At 46.7% G+C, this 21403-nt stretch overlaps 1 protein-coding gene across 1 annotated transcript; it reads left to right on the top strand.

The window, feature by feature from the left end:
* The first annotated feature begins 600 nt into the window (after positions 1-600).
* On the top strand, positions 601-20301 carry ccdc88b (coiled-coil domain containing 88B). The gene is made up of 29 exons (XM_038992473.1): positions 601-780; positions 4225-4373; positions 4643-4751; positions 5460-5529; positions 5637-5695; positions 5821-5904; positions 6035-6175; positions 6430-6578; positions 6856-6937; positions 7037-7195; positions 8438-8584; positions 8709-8901; positions 9261-9391; positions 9604-9675; positions 12011-12106; positions 12149-12745; positions 12998-13177; positions 13306-13646; positions 13813-13972; positions 14400-14732; positions 15073-15234; positions 15380-15657; positions 16131-16274; positions 16847-17033; positions 17316-17461; positions 17910-18014; positions 18315-18475; positions 18681-19010; positions 19315-20301. The coding sequence occupies exons 1-29, from the start codon at positions 721-723 to the stop codon at positions 19392-19394; spliced, it is 4905 nt and encodes a 1634-aa protein (XP_038848401.1). The 5' UTR covers positions 601-720; the 3' UTR covers positions 19395-20301.
* Positions 20302-21403: the final 1102 nt, after the last annotated feature.

Genomic DNA, 21403 nt, shown 5'->3' with positions numbered 1-21403 from the left:
AAAAAAAGAAATGTCGAGTGCATTATAAACGTGCACTATCTTACACATAGCAAACATGTTTTAATTTGTAGTGGCTGTTTATTTTGTTCCTTTGTCAAATGGTTAATTCACTCTGATCTGTGTTTAACGACAATGTTCACTCAACATCTTTATTTGATAAGTAGGATGTTCATAGATAGTAGACTACCGAAATGTACACCATAATTCCACCAGGGTTCGCCATTGCATTACACCTGAAAGCGCAACGAACGCCCGTCCTACGGAATTTACCATTTCGAAATTGTTTAGAGTATATCTTGATCAAACTGATGCATAGGCTACAAACAACTGCATTGTAATATAAACATTGTTACAAACGTCTAGGCAAGGAACCACTGTGCGCACAAAGTAGTCTAATATTTTCCATCCATCTCAAACCACCTACTCATTTGTCATTGAGCGACTTTGTTTTCTGGAAACACACTCACTGGTAAAGGTGGTGATTGTTCCGGGTAGGCCTAAAGCACTAATGAAATGTGTTCGTTAAGAAATTCCGGTGTGGTTTTGCAATGTGCTCACCGCCAGCACTAACTGAAAAAGTGAGATAGAGGAAGAGAGAGGGAGAGGAACTGAAATGACGAACACAGAATGGATTCAGTATTTAGTAAAATTGCTTTAATAATGTAGGATATATTTTATTTATATTTTTTATAGAAGTTTGTAAATTATTTATGCGACACCATGGACTCTAACATAATAGACATTCTAGAAGAATTCATGGAAAGTGCGTTGGTGACTTGGGTATGTGTCAAAGCTTATTTAAATCACTTTCAGATGCTATAGTAGTAGGCCTAGATATACGTGATCATAGTCTTTTATAAAACATCAAAACACATAGCCTATTGCTGTTGTTTTGTTTTTATGGAGTATCAATAGATACAAATCCTGTAAATAAACGATGTGTAAATGTAAAAAAAAAAAAACATAAATTATGCATTTTATGAATAATGTATAACTCTTTATTTACAAAAGTTAAAACAATACGAATGGGTTGAACTTGAATCAGATGTAAATGCTTGTCATAACTTTTGTTACATGAAAAGGACAGCAAACACTTAGTTCTTAAACTTCTCCTTTTCACAGCTTTCTCTACAATGGCTCATAGAATGTATCTTGTTGTTTTACCTTATATCTGTGACTTCCTATTCCCTTTCTTATTATCTTTCTCAGTAAAATATGACCATCTCGGGTTTCATTGATCTACACCACATATTCCAGATAACAGTTTTCTCTGTTTGCAGTGATCCCCTTATGGACTCCATATAAATTGTTTAGGTTGCACAGTGCCTTCGGAATGTGTTCAGTCCCCTTGACTTTTACTGCATTTTGTTACGTTACAGCCTTATTCTAAAATGGAATAAATAGTTTTTTCCCCTCATCAATCTACACACAATACTCCATAATGACAAAGCTAAAACAGGTTTTTAGAAATTCTTGCTAATTTATAAAAAATCCAAAACACATTTACGTAAGTATTCAGACCCTTTACTCACTATTTTGTTGAAGCACCTTTGGCAGCGATTACAGCATCGAGTCTTCTTGGGTATGACGCTACAAGCTTGGCACAACTGTATTTGGGGAGATTCTCCCATTCTTCTCTGCAGATCCTCTCAAGCTCTGTCAGGTTGGATGGGGAGTGTCGCTGTACAGCTATTTCCAGGTCTCTCCAGAGATGTTCGATCGGGTTCAAGTCCGGGCTCTGGCTGGACCACTCAAGGACATTCAGAGACTTGTCCCGAAGCCACTCGCGCGTTGTCTTGGCTGTGTGCTTAGGGTCGTTGTCCTGTTGGAAGATCAACCTTTGCCCCAGTCTGAGGTCCTGAGCGCTCGTTTTCATCAAGGATCTCTCTGTACTTTGCTCCGTTCATCTTTCCCTCGATCCTGACTAGTCCCAGTCCCTGCCACTGAAAAACATCCCCACAGCATGATACTGCCACCACCATGCTTCACCGTAGGGATGGTGCCAGGTTTCCTCCAGACGTGACGCTTGGCATTCAGGCCAAAGAGTTCAATCTTGGTTTCATCAGACCAGAGAATTGTGTTTCTCATGGTCTGAGAGTCTTTAGGTGCCTTTTGGCAAACTCCAAGCGGGCTGTCATGTGCCTTTTACTGAGGAGTGGCTTCCATCTGGCCACTCTACCATAAAGGCCTGATTGGTGGAGTGCTGCAGAGATGTTTGTCCTTCTGGAAGGTTCTCCCATCTCCACAGAGGAACTCTGAAGCTAATGAACCATTAGGTTCTTGGTCACCTCCCTGACCAAGGCCCTTCTCCCCCGATTGCGCAGTTTGGCAAGGCGGCCAGCTCTAGGAAGAGTCTTGATGGTTCCAAACTTCTTCCATTTAAGAATGATGGAGGCCACTGTGTTCTTGGGGACCTTCAATGCTGCAGAAATGTTTCGGTACCCTTCCCCAGATCTGTGCCTCAACACAATCCTGTCTCTGAGCTGTACGGACAATTCCTTTGCCCTCATGGCTTGGTTTTTGCTCAGACATGCACTGTCAATTGTGGGACCTTATATAGACAGGTGTGTGCCTTTCCAAATCATGTCCAATCAATTGAATTTACCACAGGTGGACTCCAACCAAATTGTATAAACATCTCAAGGGCAATCAAAGGAAACAGGATGCACCTGAGCTCAATTTCTCATAGCAAAGGGTCTGAATACTTATTTAAATAAGGTATTTCTGTTTTTTATTTGTAATATATTTGTAAACATTTCAAAAGACGTGTTTTTGTTTGTCATTATGTGGTATTGTGGGTAGATTGCTGAGGATTTTTATTTATTTAATCCATTTTAGAATAAGGCTGTAACGTAACAAAATGTGAAAAAAGTCAAGGGGTCTGAATATTTCCGAAGGCACTGTTTATTGTGTTTCTATAGAATTTAGGGCTTGATTCAATCCGTAGCGCAGAATATCTGCGTTGTGGCGCGGTTCACATTTAAAGGTCATTTCCGATTGAGCCAACATACACTACATGACCAAAAGTATGTGGAAAACTGCTCGTTGAACATCTCACTCCAAAATCATGTTTATTAATATGGAGTTGGTCCCCCTTTGCTGCTATAACAGCCTCCACTCTTCTGGGAAGGCTTTCCACTAGATGTTGGAACATTGCTGTGAGGTCGGGCACTGATGTTGGGCGATTAGGCCTGGCTCGCAGTCTGTGTTCCAATTCATCCCCAAGGTGTTCGATGGGGTTGAGGTCAGGGCTCTGTGCAGGCCAGTCAAGTTTGTCCACACCGATCTCGACAAACTGTTGCCACAAAGTTGTAAGCACAGAATTGTCTAGAATGTCATTGTATGCTGTAACATTAGGATTTCCCTTCACTGGAACTAAGAGGCCTAGACCGAACCATGAAAAACAGCCCCAGGCCATTATTCCTCCTATACCAAACTTTACAGCATTGGGGCACAGTGTTTTCCTGGCATCCGACAAACCCAGATTCTTCCGTCGGACTGCCAGATGGTGAAGCGTAATTCATCACTCCAGAGAACGCGTTTCCACTGCTCCAGAGTTCAATGGCGGCGAGCTTTACACCACTCCAGCCGAGGCTTGGCATTGCGCATGGTGATCTTAGGCTTGTGTGCGGCTGCTCGGCCATTGAAACCCATTTCATGACGCTCCCGACGAACAGTTCTTGTGCTGAAGTTGCTTCCAAAGGCAGTTTGGAACTCGACAGTGAGTGTTGCAACCGAGGACAGACCATTTTTACGCGCTTCAGCACTCGGCAGTTCCATTCTGTGAGCTTGTGTGGTCTACCACTTCGCGGCTGAGCCGTTGTTGAGCCTAGACATTTCCACATCACAATAACGGCATGTACAGTTGACCGGGGCAGCTCTAGCAGGGCAGACATTTGACAAACTGACTTGTTGGAAAGGTGGCATCCAATGTCGGTGCCACGTTGAAAGTTACTGAGCTCTTCAGTAAGGCCATTCTACTGCCAGTGTTTGTCTATGGAGATTGCATGGCTGTGTGCTCAATTTTATACACCTGTCAGCAAAGGGTGTGGCTAAAATAGCAGAATACACTAATTTGAAGGGATGTCCACATACTTTTGTGTATATAGTGTATACAGCGTTTACTGTGAATGCAGTCAACATTAATTGTTGATCGCGCTATAAAACGGATCTTCACTGCTACGCATTGAATTAAAGGCCCTAATAGGATGCCCCCTCCCTCAGGTACAGCTCTTTGATGGTGTAGTGGACAGGGAGGAGAATGTCATGCTCTACAACCAGTACATGGAGGTGAACTCCAAGTCCCAGAATTCCCATGACCGCTACCTGAGGCTGACCAATGGGATCTTTCTCAACGAGGTCATGAGGGTCATGTAAGTTCACACCTTTGCACAGGCGTCAAATGTTGTAGCCATGGAATGTGTGCTGAAGGATTCAATGTAATACATTGATTTGACTTTACCTGGTCAAAGGTATTATAGCTGGTGAAATACTGGGCTGGGATAGTTACCTCTGCCAAGAGGTGAGAGCTTTTATGGCACAAGTAGACGTGCTTACTGGCTCAATCCCCACTCTTGCTATTGTACTAAATAAGCTGTGCCTTTCACCTCCGTCCGTCCGTCTGTCTGTCTGTCATTCCCAGAGACCCCAACCCCAAGCTGGAGCATTTGTACCGCAGTGGGAGAGATGACCAGATGCTCCGAGTCCAGAACTTCTCCATCCTCAACCGACACCTCAGGGCCTTCTACCAGGTATTGGTGTTTGTGTTGGGTTTGATACACAATCACATATCAGAGTAATTTACCACACAAGGTCCAGACTCGAGCCGAGGGAGACATCCAGGCAAATCTCTGTGAGAAATGAACTTTAGTCCGATACACCGTACAAAACACACAAAAACATGAGTCTTCACTGTTTGAGTTCCTGCTTTTGATAAGTCATTCAAACCCTCTGAACAGTGGAGCATCATGGGAGGGACACCAGCAAGTTTCAAATAATATTCTGGGATTTATTCAGAAATGTTTTGGATACAATTTATTGACAGGACTGTTTGTCATGACAACAATTCCGTTTTGTCTGGTGTTGCTACGATGTCATTTAGTTTTTTGCGGTTTCACTTCTTGCTTCGTGTTTCCTGGTCACACTGGCAGGGCTGTGAAACCTTAAACTACCAGCAGCATGTGGTCACTCTGCAGCCTAATTTCTCTCTACCAGGACTTGTGTCTGAGAACCAAATATAGTCATCGTACTACGTAGAAACATACATGAACAAATTGGCCTACTTTCCCCTCTGATGTCATCTGTGTTTGTATTCTAAACTGAACTAAACTGGAAGGTTTTGTCATTTCAATGTTGATTTGAATACAGTAACTGCAATGTGGTTAGGGAAATGACAAGAAATACATATTTTTATCCCTTCAAGCTCTCCCTTTGCTCAAACCCTCTGATTCTGTCTTTAGGAAGACCTACAGCAGCTGATTCTGATGCCTCTTCCGAACATTGCCATTTTGGGGCAAGACCCCCTAACAGGTAAAAAGAGCCAGTTGAAAGTACAGAATCTCTGATTGGGCTCCTATGTTGTCTATGAGAGTATGATGGGAACAAGATAGTCATACGAGTGGTATCTGTGTTTTCAGAGGCAGCAGTGGAGGAGTTGAGGAGATTGCTACTGCTTTTACTGGGATGTGCTGTACAGGTGATGTCTCTCTCTCTCTCACACACACACACACATATACACACGCACGCACACGCACACGCACACACACACTGCAATTGTAACTGAGCCAACCTTACTGACTACTCTTTGTTGATCAACAACAGTGTGAGAGGAAGGAAACATTCATACAGCAAATCCAGTCGCTGGACATCGAGACTCAAACTGCCATTGCCAACTGTATCCAGGAGGTCGGTTCAGTTCCCTACTCGTCTACCCATATCCACCATTTAACGTTCACCACGTCAGCCATTTTGTCCCGGAATGCTCAGTCACATACTGTTATTACCATAGAGAGGTGAGAAACTGTTGTTCCTGCAGGTGACCCAGGACCCCAGAGCGGTGCTGCCGCTGCAGTGGGAGGAGCTGGGAGTGCTGGAGGGGGTGGAGCTACAGCTGCTGTTTAGCTCCATGGCCAGACAGATCCAAGGCCTGCTGGCACAGAGGGACACACACCTGGAGGTACACAGACAAATACTCACAAATAGGTCCAGAACAACAGAAGAGGAATTGAATGATGAAACCAGGCCTTTCAGCCTCTATAGGAGAGTGTATTCCCAGTGAAAGCATCACTGTGTCAAACCTGATTTAAAAAGCTCTGAGGGTTTCTTCCTCTCACAGATTCACACAGAACCTGGTCCTGATTTCATCACCTTCCTGTCATCTCTCTCCGTCTCTCTTTTTCCTTCCGTCTCTCCCTCCGCCCTCTCTCTCAGAGGATAGCAGAGTTGTGTTGGAAGAGTGAGGTCCAGCAGGCTGAGTCTGTCATGGCAACCCGAGGTGGTCACGTTGACGAGCAGCCCCAGGGTCTGGCTGTCCAGCTAGCAGACAGCAGGGCCAAACTACGACGCCTCAAACAAGAACTGTAAGACGTGTGTGTGTGTGTGTGTGTATGCTTGTGTGTGTGAGACAGTCATGTCAGTGTGTGCATCAAAACGTTTTTATGTTGGAGGAGGACTTTTCTTTGAGAGATGTCTGGTAACTGCTAGAACTACAGTATGTCGTCCATTTCTAGGGAATACAAAGACAAGTGTGTGTGTGTGTGTGTTTAAGGTTTTTAAATTGGAAGAGGACTATTCTGTAAGAGGTGTCTGTAGTTTAGCAGTACAATACTATTGCAATAATGACGTCTGTTTCTAAAGGGAAGACAAAGGAGATCAACTATTGGATCACAAGCAGGAAGTACAAACTATGGACGAGCAGCTGAAGAAACTTCAGAAGGAGGTAAGATTTTCCCTGGTATCACTACCAGTAACTGGACCAGAACTTTCTGCTACTTTTGTCCTCCTCTAACCTCACCTCTATCTTGTGTGTGTTGGGCAGAACCGCAGTCTTCAGGGTGAGGTGCGGGGAATGCGAGCGTTGCGTGACGAGCTGGACTGTCTTCGTGACCGTGCAGGCAGAGCCGAGCAGCTGCAGACAGAACTACAGAGCTGCACTCATAGACTACGCAGCCTGGAAGTCACTCGCACACAACTGAAGGTATCGCCACCAATACACTGCACACTGTTTAGTACACAGAGACACTATTGATGGTTTCTCCACCTATACACCACACACTGTTTAGTACACAGAGACTCTACTGAAGGTATCGCCACCAATACACCACACACTGTTGCCACACACAGGCACAATTGAAGGTACCACACCACCTCTACCGTCAACTGTAGCCACACTCAGCTGATGGTTGGCCCATTCCCAAAACAACCCTCAGCCCCTTCCCCCTAGCTACTTCCCTCTGTGTTTGCAGATGGGCTTACAGTAGGTGAGCTCCCTCAATATTGATAATACTTTGCAGTTTCTTCAGATCTGTACATACCTGTAGTATTGGTGCTAGGTACTGTAGGTGCTATGCCTTGTTTTTCTACTGGGACATTGAATGCTGTTACCTGTCTCTATCCCCTGTCTCTATCCCCTCTCTGTCTCTATCCCCTCTCTGTCTCTATCCCCTCTCTGTCTCTATCCCCTCTCTGTCTCTATCCCCTCTCTGTCTCTATCCCCTCTCTGTCTCTATCCCCTCTCTGTCTCTATCCCCTCTCTGTCTCTATCCCCTCTCTGTCTCTATCCCCTCTCTGTCTCTATCCCCTCTCTGTCTCTATCCCCTCTCTGTCTCTATCCCCTCTCTGTCTCTATCCCCTCTCTGTCTCTATCCCCTCTCTGTCTTTGTCCCTCTCTATGTCTCTGTCTCTATCCCATGTCTCTGTCTCTATCCCCTGTCTCTGTCTCTATCCCCTGTCTCTGTCTCTCTGTGTCTGTCTCTATCCCCTGTCCCTGTCTCTCTCTCTGTCTCTATCCCCTGTCCCTGTGTCTATCCCCTGTCCCTGTCCCTCTCTCTGTCTCTATCCCCCGTCTCTCTCTCTCTCTCTGTGTCTATCCCCTGTCTCTGTCTCTCTGTCTCTATCTGGTCTATGTCTCTCTCTCTTTGTCTATATCTCCTGTCCCTGTCTCTCTCTGATTCTATCCCGTCTCTGTCTCTAACCCCTGTATTTCTCTCTTTCTCTATCCCCTCTCTCTGTCTCTATCCCCTGTCTCTGTCTCCATCCCGGCTCTATCCCATGTCCCTGTCTCTCTCTCTCTCCCCTGTCCCTGTCTCTCTCTCTGTGTCTATCCACTGTCTCTGTCTCTAACCCCTGTCCCTGTCTCTGACTCTTTCTCTCTCTTTGTCTCTATCCCCCGTCTCTCTCTGCGTCTCTGTCCCCTGTCTCTGTGTGGCGCCCCCCGTAGGAGCAGCAGCAGCTGTGTGTGGCACTGCAGGAGACCCGGGTCCTGCTGGAGGAGCAGCTGGCGGACACACGACAACGCTGCTCCAGCCTACGGGAGCTGGAGAGAGACAATCTACTGCTGCGACGAAGACTCATAGACCTGGAGGGGGTAGGTAATGATGGTAATGTGTGTGTGGTAATGTGTTTCTGAATCACAAGTAAGGAATTTGGTATCTGCTGGCCGGGCTCACGTAGACATTTTCCCTAATTTGTTGGTGTGTGTGTGTCTGTAGGAGCGGGATACTGAGAGGCAGAGGGTCGATGAGCTCTTGGAGATGAATATGGGCCTGGAGGCGGAGCTTAGACAGGAGCTTAGACATAACAACAACAATACAGGCACGATGACAGCGGCTCCACATTTCCACCAATTGGAGGTGGAGTCTGACGAGGAGGCTGGGCTAAGAGTGGAGCTAAGAGAAGAGATTGGTCAGTCAGTCTGCCTGTCTGTTGTGTGTCTTTTTAGTTAAATTATTTGATTATTGTCCACGACCCCGCCTCTCTAATTCAAATTCAAATAAGCTTTAATGGCATGAATGGTACCACTGTTGCCAAAGCAATGAAATATATATCCCTCCCTCCCTCTCCACTCCCTCTCTCTCATTCTCTCTCTCTCTCTCTCTCTCTCTCATTCTCTCTCTCTCATTCTCTCTCATTCTCCCTCTCTCATTCTCTCTCTCTCTCTCTCTCTCTCTCTCATTCTCTCTCTCTCATTCTCTCTCTCTCTCTCATTCTCTCTCTCTCATTCTCTCTCTCTCTCTCTCTCTCTCTCATTCTCTCTCTCTCAGATCTGAAGCCTCTAAGTGTGGAGGTGGGCGAGGCATCGTCACTGAGGCTTCTGGGAGCTGAGAATGAGAATGCTGAGCTGAGGAGACGCCTGGAGGACCTGCAGTCCGAACAGGAGTTCAGGGGTCAGAGGGTAAGGGTCACGAGGTCACGAGGGTCAATCTATCAAAATGGATTGTGTCTAGGTTAAAACTCCAGAGAGCAGGCAAAGGCAACAGTAGCAAGGAACAGTAAAGAAGAATGAGACTCGACACAGGGAGCCTTGTGGCTTGCCAAGTACTTGTATTAGTGTCCAGGCTAAGGGCACTGCTATTGGAGGATCCAACTGTCTGCTATATTTTGCAGCAAGCTGATTTGCCGGAGGTGAGTGAGGAGCTGGCCTGTCTGGAGGCAGAACATCAGAATACCCTAAGAGAGGTGAGCTGATGTGACCGACTGTGTTAACCCTCTGAGCTAAAGCCTAGGCATTAGAAGGCTAACAAAAGTCTTTAGGTCTAAGAGAAAGCTATTCGTCATGTGGGTGTGGTTCTCTAAACCGTTACAGTGATGTGTACAGTGCATTCAGAAAGTATTCAGCCCCCTTCCCCTTTTCCACATTTTGTTACGTTACAGCCTTATTCTAAAATGGATTAAATAAAAATGTCCTTATCAACCTACACACAATACCCCATAATGACAAAGCGAAAACATTAGAAATGTTTGCAAATTTATTAAAAACAGAAATACCTTATTTACATAAGTACTCAGACCCTTTGCTATGAGACTCGAAATTGAGCTCAGGTGCATCCTGTTTCCATTGATCATCCTTGAGAGGTTTATACATCTTGATTGGAGTCCACCTGTGGTAAATTAAATTGATTGGACATGATTTGGAAAGGCCCACACCTGTCTATACAAGGTCCCAAAGTTGACAGTGCATGTCAGAGCAAAAACCAAGCCATGAGGTCGAAGGAATTGTCCGTAGAGCTCCGAGACAGGATTGTGTCGAGGCACAGATCTGAGGATGGGTACCAAAACATTTCTGCAGCATTGAAGGTTCTCAAGAACACAGTGGCCTCCATCATTCTTAAATGGAAGAAGTTTGGAACCACCAAGACATGACAGCCCGCTTGGAGTTTGCCAAAAGGCACCTAAAGGACTCTCACACGGAACCCAAACTGGCTGTGCGCGTGCACCATCGTGCATAAATGTATTTTGTTCCCCCCACACCAAACGCGATCACGACACGCAGGTTAAAATATCAAAACAAACTCTGAAACAATTATATTCATTTGGGGACAGGTCGAAAAGCATTAAACATGTATGGCAATTTAGCTAGCTAGCTTGCACTTGCTAGCTAATTTGTCCTATTTAGCTAGCTTGCTGTTGCTAGCTAATTTGTCCTGGGATATAAACATTGAGTTGTTATTTTACCTGAAATGCACAAGGTCCTCTACTCCGACAATTAATCCACACATAAAACGGTCAACCGAATCATTTCTAGTCATCTCTCCTCCTTCCAGGCTGTTTCTTCTCTTGACTTTATAATGCGATTGGCAACTTTCATAAATTAGGTGCATTACCGCCACCGACCTCGTTCGTCTTTCAGTCACCCACGTGGGTATAACCAATGAGGAGATGGCACGTGGGTACCTGCTTCTATAAACCAATGAGGAGATGGGAGAGGCAGGACTTGCAGCGCAATCTTTGTCAGAAATAGAACTGACTTCTATTTTACCCCTTGGCAACGCAGACGCTCGTTGGCGGGCGCGAGCACTGTGGGTGCAATAATTGAATAACATAGATTTCTAAATTTATTTTGCGACGCTCGCGCAGGCGACGCACGCGGTGTAGTCAGCCTGTCAGAACATGAGAAACAAGAATCAAGTGTCACGTCTGGAGGAAACCTGGCACCATCCGTACGGTGAAGCATGGTGGTGGTAGTATCATGCTGTGGGGATGTTTTTCAGTGGCAGGGACTGGGAGAATAGTCAGGATCGAGGGAAAGATGAACAGAGCAAAGTACAGAGAGATCCTTGATGAAAACTTGCTCCAGAGTGCTCAGGACCTCAGACTGGGGCGAAGGTTCACCTTCCAACAGGACAACGACCCTAAGCATACAGCCAAGACAACGCAGGAGTGGTTTCGGGACAAGTCTCTGAATGTCCTTGAGTGGCCCAGCCAGAGCCTGGACTTGAACCCATTCGAACATTTCTGGCGTCATACCCAAGGAGACTCAAGGCTGTAATCGCTACCAAATGTGCTTCAACAAAGTACTGAGTTAAGGGTCTTAATACTTATATAAATGTGGTATTTCAGTTTTTTTTTTTTATACATTTGCAAAAATATCAAAGCACCTGTTTTTTCTTTGTCATTATGTGGTATTGTGTGTAGATTGATGAGGGGGAAAAAGTATTCAATCCATTTTAGAATAAGGCTGTAACGTCACAAAATGTGGAAAAAGTCAAGGGGTCTGAATACTTTCTGAAGGCATTGTATCTAGATGTGACCTCACTGTGTCATCTGACATGTATCTAGATGTGACCTCACTGTGTCGTCTGACATGTATCTAGATGTGACCTCACTGTGTCGTCTGACATGTATCTAGATGTGACCTCACTGTGTCGTCTGACATGTATCTAGATGTGACCTCACTGTGTCGTCTGACATGTATCTAGATGTGACCTCACTGTGTCGTCTGACATGTATCTAGATGTGACCTCGCTGTGTCGTCTGACACATTAACTGTTCTTGTCCTCCTCTCCACTCTCAGTTTCAGAATGTCAAGAATGAAAATGCCACTTTGAAAAAGAGCCTGGAACTGCTGTTGACAAAGCATCAAAGTATTGAGGAAGAAGGAGAGAAGGAGGAGAGGGGAGAGAAGGAGGAGAGGGGAGAGAGGGGAGTCCAAGGTTCTGAGTCCTCAAGAGGAGAAGGGGAGGGTACTGCCCGGAGAGGGTTGGACAGTGAGAGGGGAGCCAACATCATTAGAACCCAAAGAGAAGCTGGAGTTGGGGCAGAGCTGCTCCATCCTGAAGAGAGAGAGGTGGAAGCAGAGGATCAGGTGCTGAAACCCAAAAAGAGAGAAGAAGAAGCCGAATGTGAGAAGATAGAGAGAGAGATAAAACATGTTACAAATGAGAAGGAAGAAGATCTTGGGAAGGCAGATATTGACCGGAAAGAGATACAAGACCCCAGCCCAGCCACTGAAGAAGAGAAACTGCCAAAAACAAAGGAGAGAGAAGAGAAAGAAAAGTCAGTGGAACTCAGTGAAAAAGACGTGTGTGTGTTCCCTGTGCCAGACATGGAGCGCCTGGCCTCTGAGCTCCAGCAGGCCCTGGAGGAGGCTGACAAGCAGGTGTCTGTAGCCCAGGACCTGCGCTCCAAGCTGGGGGAGCAGAGCAGGAAAGCCTGGGAGGCTGAGCAGAGACTGGTGCTACTGGAGGCCGAGGGCCAGAGACTGAGGAAGGCTACAGAGAGCCTGGCGGAGGCTAGGAGACAGATAGAGGTATGGAACCAATCACGATCCGAAAATCATTACTCTGCCAGTAGTTTCATGTACCAGACTCATAGGGCTTTCTTCCTTCACATTGCAGCTGTCGTAGACAGTTACTTAATCCCTTGTCCATCCATCTGTCCGTCCATCCAGTCTTCCATAGAGTACCATCGTCTGTCTTTTAATTCTTAGTCTTCCTAGTCCTCTGTCAGATGGTCCGTCCCTCTGTCCCTTCCACATCATTCCTCTCTGGTGTGTGTTTAGGTGCTGCAGGCGGAGCGCCTGCAGATGGAGGAGGAGCTATGTCGTCTGCGGAGCCAGGCTGAGCTGCAGCGGATGCAGGCCTCGGTCATCGCTACTCTGGAGGGGGAGCGAGCCACGCTGGAGAGAGAGAGAGAGACCCTCCGTAGCTCTGTGGACACCCTACGCACTGCCCAACGCAAGGTGCCACTGCTGCAATACACACACTATGCACTGCAAAACACACACAAATTACTACCAACAGAAAGATCAGGACTAGATTACACAATGTCACTGAATACTGTGATCCTGAACGCTACCTTGTTTGCCAGGGTGACCAATTGGAGCTGATGACCCAAGCCCTGAGGGCGGAGCTAGAGCGCCAGGGGAGGAGTCTAGAATCCTCACGGCGTAATGAGGAGGAGCTAGAGGCGGAGCTTCGCGAGGTAGGACTAGAGGTGGAGTCTCTGACCCGGGGGCGGGACCAGGCTCTGCTGGAGGCCTTGCGATTGGAGCAGGAGAAGGAGGCGTGTCAGGGAGAGCTGGACAGCCAACGAAAGGAGCAGAGGCAGAGGGAGAGGGAGGCGGCCAGGCTGAGGCAGCAGCTACAGAGTACAGCATCAGCCCTGGAACACAGCAACCAGAGGGCCTGCAGTCTGGAGACAGAACACAGGTGATACACAAACACCTGGAGCTGCGCACGCACGCACGCACACACACACACACACACAATTCATTTAAAATAGAGGTAGCAGAACAGGCCCCTCCATGTACATAGTGTGTTTCTGTACTATTACCATATTATGGGTCTGACCTAGTTGATCTCTCTGTCTCTGTAGGCATGTGTGTCAGGAGCTGTCTCAATCCAAGGAGCTCTGTGCTCAACTACAGGACCTGGAGCAGGAGCTCGGTACTCGGCTACAGGGTCTGGAGAAGGAGAGCCAGGAGCTTAAAGAGCTGAACACAGAAGCCCAGGATAAAATCAGATCTCTGAATCAGGTGTGTGTGTGTGTGTGTGGGTGTGTGTGTGTGTGTGTATGTGTATGTGTGTGTGTGTGTGTGTGTGTGTGTGTATGTGTATGTGTGTGTGTGTGTGTATGTGTGTGTGTGTGTGTATGTGTGTGTGTGGGTGGGTGTGTATGTGTGGGTGTGTATGTGTGTGTGTGTGTGTATGTGTGTGTGTGTGTGTGTGTGTGTGTGTGTATGTGTGTGTATGGGTGTGGGTGTGGGTGGGTGGGTGTGTGTGTGTGTTTGTGTGTGGGTGTGGGTGTGTGTGTGGGTATGGGTGTGTGTGTCTGGGTGTGTGTGTATGTGTGTGGGTGGGTGGGTGGGTGGGTGGGTGGGTGGGTGGGTGCGTGCGCGCGTGCGTGTGTGAGTGAGTACCTTGAGCCTAGAAATCTGTTTTCATCCTCTCCTTTTCCCACAGGAGCTAGCCAATGAGAAGGTGCAGTCTCAAAAACTGTCCAATGAGGCTGCACTGCTGAAGCAGGAGTTGGAGAGGGCAGAGGCTGAACTGAAGACAGTTACCGCTGACCTTCTTTCAGAGAAGCGGGAGAGAGATGCCGTTCCTGCTAATTTCCCACCAGAAAGCCCTGCTAACACACAGCAGGCTACTTCCTCAGACACACTCACATTAGAGCACCCAGAGGCTAAAGATGCCCAATCAAAGGAGGGCCATGACCTCCCTACGACCCCAAAAGCTAGAGTAGAGAAGATGGACTGGTCTCTGAGTGAACGACTGATAGACCTGGAGAGAGAGGTGTGTGTTCACCTGTCGTTATTATTTTATTTGTTGATATTTGCTGTGCCATATCATATGTCCTAGATAACAGAAGCTAGCTACAGAGGACCGCACCCTGTCCCCCAGTGTACCTCTCTAGGAAGAATATTCTGCTTATACCCTAATCACATATTTGTAATCAACTCTTTGTAATCAACTCACCTCCCTCTCAGAATGCAGTGATGGGTGCGGAGCGGGAGGTGTGTGTCTGTGTGTGTTCACCTCTCAGATTCTAATCTGCTGATATATGCTGTGACAACTAGTCATGTGATTGTCAACTTTCTCTAGTCAAATCATCTCTTTCTCACCTCCCCCTCAGAATGCAGCGGTGGGTGCGGAGCGGGAGGTGTTGCTATCCCAGCTGTCTCAGTCCCAGTCAGCCGGTAGCCACCTGAGGGAGCAGATAGACACCCTGCAACATCACTCTATCAGCCTGCAGGAGACCTGCACCAAGCTGCAGGCACTCAACACTCAGCTACAGGTATCATACAGCTACTATTGTTTTATATAGTTATTATACTGAAAGTGTTACCTCTCGCCACTTCAGAGACGGTAGTACTGTCACATGTGTCAGAGTCACAGTGTTTGGTTTCCAACACCCCCCCCCTCCCCTTCCCCTCTCCCAGGTGGACCAGGCGGCCCTGAGCTTCCAGCATGCAGCAGTGTTGGCAAGGTGCAGCGAGAGCGAGGCCAGGTGTGCTGCTCTGGAGGCGGAGTCTAAGGTGTGGGCCAGGGAGCATGAGGAGTCATTGGCCAGGACGGAGGGGCTGAGGAGGGACCAGGAGCGAATGACAATGTTGCAGCAGAGGCAGGAGGCAGAGCTAGAGGAGCTGCTGGATAGACACTCTGACCTGAGGAGCAACAACCGTAACCTGGAGACACAGTACAGGGAGCTGGAGGGAAGGTAGGGAGCCGGAGGGAAGGTAGGGAGCCGGAGGGAAGGTAGGGAGCCGGAGGGAAGGTAGGGAGCCTGAGGGAAGGTAGGGAGCCTGAGGGAAGGTAGGGAGCCGGAGGGAAGGTAGGGAGCCGGTAGAGAGCCGGAGGGAAGGTAGGGAGCCGGAGGGAAGGTAGGGAGCCGGAGGGAAGGTAGGGAGCCGGTAGAGAGCCGGAGGGAAGGTAGGGAGCCGGAGGGAAGGTAGGGAGCTAGAAGGAAGGTAGTGAACACCAAGTAACACTTTATTTAAAGAAGTATACATAAGGCATTCGTAACTTTATGAAACCAGTCTGATTGTAATTTCATATGCCATTGAATACACTGTAAACTGACTTGTGAGAAAACCCCTGATAAAATAACGTTTATGAAATTAGTCATGACACCTTAATGAGTGTTTTAAGTATAAGTCATAGCAATGTTCATAACACCTTCATGTTCTCCAGGTATCAGGAGCTCCTGGGCCTCAAATCCCATCTGGAGGAGAAAGAAACAGAGATGAAGATGGAAAGAGAGAAGATGGAGGGAGAGGTGCAGAAGAAAGCGGAGAGAGAAAGAGAACTAGAGAGACTGAAAGAGGATTATGAGAGGTAAAAAAAACACCCTCTCAGTCAAACAACTGCTCCGTCATCACTTATTCTCTTCAACTTATTTCATGTAATATAACTTCTTGTTCTATTCAGTTCATTCCTGATCTATTCAGTTCATCCCTGATCTATTCAGTTCATTCCTGATGTATTCAGTTTGTCCTTGTTCTATTCAGTTCATTCCTGATCTATTCAGTTCATCCCTGATCTATTCAGTTCATCCCTGATCTATTTAGTTAATTCCTGATCTATTCAGTTCATTCCTGATCTATGCAGTTCGTTCCTGATCTATTGATTATATTTCTGATCTATTTAGTTTGTCCTTGTTCTATTCATGTCATCCCTGATCTATTCAGTTCATTCCTGATCTATTCAGTTTGTCCTTATTCTACTCAGTTCATCGCTGATCTATTCAGTCTGATACCAAGCAGTTGGTTGTTTGACTGACAAATAGCCTGAGTTGCTGCTTCACTGTCTTATTTTGTCAAGTAATTCCTTGGTTTTCTGTCTCTGTCGGTCTGTCTGATCTGATACTATCTGGTTGTGTTGTGATGTATGTTGTTCTGTTCTCCCAGGCTGCAGGGCGTGCAGAGGGAGTCAGCTCAGGTACAGAGTGAGCTGCTGGCTCAGGGCTCGATGCTGCGGGGTGAGCTGAGTGCTGCACAGCTGGAGAGGACCAGGCTGGAGGGAGAGATCAGCTCTCTGAGGGAGAACAACCAGAGACTGGAGCTCAGCACTGACCGCCTCACCAACCAGTACCAGGTCAGGAGGAAGGGAGGGTCTCACTCACACACACGTTGGTTTTACTATCCAAGTTGGGACCAAAAAAGTATATTTTCCCTTAGCCTAAAACTAAACCTAACCCTAATTGTACCCTAAACCCTGAGCACAAAATAGCATTGTTGCTTTTAGGGACCGGCGAAATGTCCACACTTGTCAAATTGTCCTTGTTTTACTATCCTTGTGATGACTTTTGGAACACAAAATTATATTTAAGTTAGACCTTGTTTACTAGAAATAATTCTGAAACCTGTGTGTGTGTAGCTGCTGACCCAGCTGAAGGGGAACATGGAGGAGGAGAACCGTCACCTGTTGGAGCAGAACCAGAGTCTGACCAATCACAACAGAGACCTGATGGAGCAGAGCCTGGAGCGCAAGGACCAGCACCACTCACAGCAGAGAGAGTACCAGTCAGTACACACACACACACACACACACACACACACACACACACACACACACACACACACACACACACACACACACACACACACACACACACAGCAGAGAGAGTACCAGTCAGTACACACACACACACACACACACACACACACACACACACACACACACACACACACACACACACACACACACACACACACACACAGCAGAGAGAGTACCAGTCAGTACACACACACACACAGCAGAGAGAGTACCAGTCAGTACACACACACACACACACACACACACAGCAGAGAGAGTACCAGTCAGTACACACACAGACACACACACAGCAGAGAGAGTACCAGTCAGTACACACACACACAAATGTAAATATTATTCTATTTTCGCCTAACTTCTCATCTCTCTTCAAGTCTCTTCTTTCTCCTCTCCTCCCTCTCTCCTCCCTCTCTCCAGGGAGAAGATGGGTGAGCTGCGTAGAGAGAAACAGAAGCTGGTGGAGAAGATCATGGACCAGTACAGAGTCCTGGACCCCAGCATGCCTACACCCAGCAAGGCCAAGTAAAGACACACACACACACACGTTGTCCATTGAAGTCAATGATGTGCCGTTAAGATTGGGTCTGTGGAGGCTGATGCCCCTCTGTAAAGATGCTGTCATGGACAGGTGGACTTGTCGAGAGAGGTTCCAGCGTTTCTTCTGGACTCCTGCAATTCGTTTGGATGCAGACACAGGCCAAATCTCTCTTTTTGTCGTCGTCCCCTCCAACCACTCTCTCCATCTCCCTCACTTCTTATTGATCTTGATCTCCCTCACCATGTCTCCTTCCTTTCCTGCCTTCCTCCTCCATCCCTCTGTAGGAAGTCCAACTGGATAGCAGACAGGATGAAGAAGCTGATTAAGCCTAAAGGAGGAGGAGTAGGGAGAGAGGGACGTGCTCTGTTCTACGCTGCTGGCAGTATAGAGAACCTGGCTGACAGTGCAGACTACCCACCAGACACACAGACTGCTGCTGGTTCTGGTGAGACTATACAAGACAGACAGACAGACAGAACAACAACTCGTGAGAGACCACAGACACTATTATACACAAATCACATTCAAATCCCTACATGAGTCATTTGTACTGATACTACTGCTCATATGTCTCTCTCTCTCCCTCACTGTCCCCTCTGTTCTATCTCCGTTACATCTTTCCCATCTGTTCTCTTTCTTCTCTACTCCAGAACCCCGCAGTGCCCCCGTCTCCCCCTCCCCCCTGCGACGTGCCCCCTCCCTGGGTATCTCTGATCAGACGGAAGGGCTGTGTGGGCTGCCGCTGCGTTCAGGTTCGGGGTGCCGTCGAAAGCTCGGCTCCCGTCGAAAGCTGGGCTCCCAGTCCTTCAGTCCCGGAGACCAGAAAACTTCGCCCCTCCAGCGTCTACAATCTGCAGACAGAGTGATCTGGGAAAGGCAGAGCAGCCCTACAGACACACCCAAAACCACACCCATGGCCTCAGCCACCACCAGCCAGGAGAATGTGATGGAGGAGGGAGGAAGAGGTGAGGAGGATAGAGGTGAGCTGGATGAAGAGGGAGGGAGTGGGGGGAAACGGGGGAGAGGGAGGGAGAGGTGAGAAGGTATAACAAGGGAGGGAGGGAGTGGGAGGAAATGGGGGAGAGAGGTAAGGAGGGATCAGAGGAAGGAGTGGGGGGAGTGGGATGGAGAGGCGAAGATGCAGAGGTGGACTATAGGGGAGAGGTGGAGGGAGGACGGAGGGAGGGGTTAGACATGAGCTGGCACTGATGTCCCTGACCAACCCTGACAAATTGAAGTGAAGTGACTGGTTTTGACAGGACCTCTGTGTGTGTTTGGTTTTAGCCGTGAGTGGGGACAACATTGAAGGACATCTCAACTCAGACCCGTGCTGTCAGTCCAGTAAGGATAAACCGGCCTACTAAAAGAGAATGTCTGCCTTTCTGCTTCAACTGGAATGATGATCCTTTGCACACATCCGACCTCTGCATACACATCTGATCTAAATCCAGATAGGGACTCAAATTAAAAGTGTCAAATCAAATGTTTTGTCTGATTTTTGTAAAAGGTGCCAGAAAATACAGTATTTCCGATTCCATAGACTGTAAACGAAATGTTTTTCTACCAGCTAGTACTGTATTTGTATATATCATTGAAGAGATGTCTCTGTTCTTCTGGGGTGATAAGCAGCAGTTTCTCCTCTGTGGCCAATAGGTGTCAGTGTAGAGCTAGTTAGACACCAATACAGATCAGATGCGGGAGATTCTTTTAAATGAGAAACATGGCCTGTAGGTCCATCACGACTGTAGGGCCTCTGGTTCCCTGCATCCCACACCAAGGGAGCAACACATCAGCATTTTAGCTGGGGAGGGTGGGGGGATGGAGGGATTAAAGGGAGAGAAGACTGACACTAAAGGATAAAAGCAGAGAGAGAGGCTCTCCACCGAAGCCCCGGTGAATTACGATTCAGAAAAAGACAAATGGAAGGCTAATACAATTCATGAATTATGTAGTTGTCATGGCAACATTAATCAAAATGAGGCCCCAGCCTCTGAACATTTTGTTTATGAAATTGAGATGCATCCAGCGTGAGTGAGTGAGTGTGGAGGATGATATTGGGCCTGCCACTCAGTCAGACATCTCCATCTGACACCTGCAAACAGACAGCAACCACAAGGTGAAAAAAGCAGTGAAATAAAAACCCAGAACAAAGACAATGAAACTCCTTCTCATTCCTTACATTCAATAAAACTAAATGCATTGTACATCTGTGCCAGTTGTCATTAACATGTACGTTTGAAGAGTAGGGGTGTAAAAAAGAGACATTTCTGATTCCTTTCAGCCAATAGACTAGAATAAAAGTCAAATGACATATACAGTACACAGCCCAGTGTTCATCTTAGCTTGTCAGTATGTGTCTGTAGTGGTGGTTCAATACAGTGCCTTCAGAAAGTATTCACACCCCTTGACTTTTTCCACATGTTGTTGTGTTACAGCATGAATTTGAGATTTTGTGTCACTGGCCTATAAAAGGTACCCCATAATGTCAGTGGAAATATGTTTGTTTGGGACAAATCCAACACAACACATCACTGAGTACTACTCTTCATATTTTCAAGCACGGTGGTGGCTGCATCATGTTATGGGTATGCTTGTCATTGGCAAGGACATGGGAGTTTTTCAGAATAAAAATAAATGGAATAGAGCTAAGCACAGGCAAAATCCTAGAGGACAATCTGGTTCAGTCTGGTTTCCAACAGACACTGGGAGACAAATTCACCTTTCAGCAGGACAATAGACACTAGTTTGCTTACCAAGACAACATTGAATGTTCCTGAGTGGCCTAGTTACAGTTTGGACTTAAAATCGCCTGAAAATGTCTGTCTAGCAATGACCAACAACCAACTTGACAGAACTTGAAGATTTTTTAAAATAATAATGTAAAAGTATTGTACAATCCAGGTGTGCAAAGATCTTGGAGACTCACCCAGAAAGACTCACAGACTCACAACATTTACTGACTCATTGGTTTGAATACTTATGTAAATTAGATATTTCTGAATTAAATTTTCAATAAATGTACAAAAATGTCTAAAAACATGTTTTCACTTTCTCATTATGGGGTATTGTGTGTAGATGGGTGAGAGAAAAAAACAATAATACATTTTGAATTCCGGCTGTAACACAACAAAATATGGAATAAGTCAAGGGGTATGAATACTTTCTGAAGGCTCTGTAATTGACAAGTGGAGTGGTGTAATGCCATCTGTGTTTTTCTGTCAGTGAAGAACTCTCTCTCTCTGTCTTGAGTCTGTCTATTTAACTATTTCAGCCCTTGACATCAAATGTGAATGTGGGTGGCCTTCTCTAAAGAGCCACTAATGGCCAGCTTTTTCTTTACTGCCTGCCTGAAATCACACTGACCTAGCAAAAA

This window comes from Salvelinus namaycush, chromosome 5, assembly GCF_016432855.1.
Source record: "Salvelinus namaycush isolate Seneca chromosome 5, SaNama_1.0, whole genome shotgun sequence".
Taxonomy (NCBI): Eukaryota; Metazoa; Chordata; class Actinopteri; order Salmoniformes; family Salmonidae; genus Salvelinus; species Salvelinus namaycush.
The sequence above is the reverse complement of the archived record's forward strand: the minus strand, read 5'-3'. Positions and strand labels throughout refer to the sequence as shown.

What these genes read in the sequence shown, in the direction of transcription:
- ccdc88b (XM_038992473.1), top strand. Translation starts at nt 721, where the DNA reads ATGGACTCTAACATAATAGACATTCTAGAAGAATTCATGGAAAGTGCG. An exon ending in AGTCTGGAGACAGAACACAG is followed by an intron (nt 13,647 to 13,812) that starts GTGATACACAAA and finishes CTGTCTCTGTAG; the next exon opens with GCATGTGTGTCAGGAGCTGT. An exon ending in CTGAAAGAGGATTATGAGAG is followed by an intron (nt 16,275 to 16,846) that starts GTAAAAAAAACA and finishes CTGTTCTCCCAG; the next exon opens with GCTGCAGGGCGTGCAGAGGG.